General features: G+C 37.5%; 1 protein-coding gene across 1 annotated transcript; it reads right to left on the reverse strand.

Moving 5' to 3' along the window:
* Nucleotides 1-364: 364 nt before the first annotated feature.
* LOC115119852 (C-C motif chemokine 4-like) lies at nt 365-1,814 on the reverse strand. Its single transcript, XM_029648737.2, has 4 exons — nt 1,673-1,814; nt 1,414-1,528; nt 1,175-1,252; nt 365-934 (listed from the first exon to the last, which is right to left on the reverse strand). Exons 1-4 carry the CDS (start codon nt 1,758-1,760, stop codon nt 898-900), a joined length of 318 nt encoding a protein of 105 aa, XP_029504597.1. The 5' UTR covers nt 1,761-1,814; the 3' UTR covers nt 365-897.
* Nucleotides 1,815-2,188: the final 374 nt, after the last annotated feature.

The following is a 2,188-nucleotide window of genomic DNA, read 5'->3' on the forward strand; positions in this document are numbered from 1 at the left end:
ACATCCACCCACTGGTGACCTCTCATGGTGTAGTGTCCTCTACAGTTACTACATCCACCCACTGGTGACCTCTCATGATGTAGTGTCCTCTACAGTTACTACATCCACCCACTGGTGACCTCTCATGGTGTAGTGTCCTCTACAGTTACTACATCCACCCACTGGTGACCTCTCATGGTGTAGTGTCCTCTACAGTTACTACATCCACCCACTGGTGACCTCTCATGATGTAGTGTCCTCTACAGTTACTACATCCACCCACTGGTGACCTCTCATGATACTCATTGTACTGTCCATGGTTCATCTTCCATTCACCACTCATACCACACAAGATGAACACACAAAACAAGTGAGAATTCTTAGGAAAATATATTTATTATAGACATAAAATATTAAAGTAAGAGTTTAAAGCAACAGATGTGATCAATGATATGATCATACACAAGACTTGTATGAATAAAATGTTACAACGTGTGCAATTTCTGATGCCCATAAAACGAGATCAAACCATTAAACTCTGCAATGACAAAGCCTATTTCATATACAAACAGGTTATAGTAAAATATATAACATTTATTATAGACATAAATTGTAACAGTGACAAAAAGTAACAAATGTTTTCATGAAAAAAAGTTTAAACATTTAGTTTCCTGTCTTACAACGAGATCTTAACCTTATAGCTCATAAAGCGTTGTATTATAACTACATTTTTTTAATTTGCTAAATATATTCATATAAAATCAGCCCAGAAAATATAGGACTAAGAAGATATAGGTAGATGGATAGCAGATGAAACAGGATGGGATATACACTATATACACTGGGTATTAACATGTTCAGCTCCTGACTGTTAAATACACATGTTCTGCTCCTCTGTATCCAGAACCCATCATTGGATTAGGACTGTGATTTACTGATGTGAACCGCCTTGTCCCTGAAATAGATTAGAAAAATTAATATTATTTTCTGTTATTAAGGCCACTCTTATATTTCAATATCTCCAATTTAGAGGTGTATCTGTTGTAAAATCTGAAACAGGTTCAATGTGTCTACATTCAGGAGTACCATCTTTGTTTGTACCATTCATAATAAACAACTATATTCTAAATCCCTTTTAATATTCAAGTGTAAATAGTATAACAGTTGTAATGTTATTTATGAGAGTCATTCTCACCTCAGTTGGTTGACATGTTGGATCACCCAGCTCTGGGAAAGGTCTGCACACAAATCTTTCCCATTTTTAGTGTGGAATCTGGAAGAGACACATACAAAACCGTAAGTCTATATTCAACACTCTGTTTTCACAGCATTGTTAACCCATATTTATATTCTACTATAATTACACTATAATGTCTTTTTTGCTGTAAAGAATCCTGAACCTCAATTCAAAAATAACTAATCAAAGATACTCACATGATGGCAGGGATTCTGCAGATTTCAGTCGTGGTCTGTAGGGTATATCCTACGATAACTGCAGAAGGTATTTCCCCACCAGTATAACTTTGACAGCAGAATCTTCTACGACGTGCTGTAAAAATGAACAAATAAACAATTAAAGAGGAGTCTTGATGAAGACTAAATATTACTCTAATTGTCCAACAGTTTAGTTCAGTGTTCCAGTAATAACACAGACAGACGGACTAAGACACAACTTTCACTGCAGAATATTGACCTTGTTTAGCTGCAGAAGCCTCAGTAGTGAACAGCCCCACAGCCAGGAGCACGAGCAGCACAATAACAGGGGCTCTGATCTGGGCCATCTCTTCTTCTGTGGTTAGTGATGTGATGAGCTGCTGTCTTGTCTTCAGACAGAGAGCTTCAGTGGCTGTGTGAGGTCCTACTCCTCACCAGAGCCATATATATACTCCTGGTGCAGGTGGAAACATTCTCTGAGAGGTGAAATGGGCTTTCCTACCCACGCCTTAAAACCAAAGTTCCACGGCAGAATTTCCCCATCACTTTCCCCAATGAGCAACAAAAAGGAACACGATTCTTCAACAGAACAAGAGGGAGAATGTTTTGGGCCCAATCTTTACTTGCTTTTTCATGATCGGCAATCATAGTATTAAGTAATAATATTAAGTACTAAATATTTAAATGAAGAATTTATGTTGATACTCTTTCCTATGATCCTAAATACACAAACACATATCTGACAGCCTCGAGAGTGCCAGGTTATTGCCTTTCC

Source organism: Oncorhynchus nerka, linkage group LG9b (genome assembly GCF_034236695.1).
Source record: "Oncorhynchus nerka isolate Pitt River linkage group LG9b, Oner_Uvic_2.0, whole genome shotgun sequence".
Classification (NCBI taxonomy): Eukaryota; Metazoa; Chordata; class Actinopteri; order Salmoniformes; family Salmonidae; genus Oncorhynchus; species Oncorhynchus nerka.

Excerpts from the sequence above, each read along its gene's own strand:
- LOC115119852 (XM_029648737.2), bottom strand. The coding sequence starts at position 1,760 with ATGGCCCAGATCAGAGCCCCTGTTATTGTGCTGCTCGTGCTCCTGGCT. Across the intron at positions 1,529-1,672 it reads GGCTTCTGCAGCTAAACAAG|CACGTCGTAGAAGATTCTGC; the intron begins GTCAATATTCTG and ends TCATTTTTACAG. Across the intron at positions 1,253-1,413 it reads TGCAGAATCCCTGCCATCAT|ATTCCACACTAAAAATGGGA; the intron begins GTGAGTATCTTT and ends TGTCTCTTCCAG.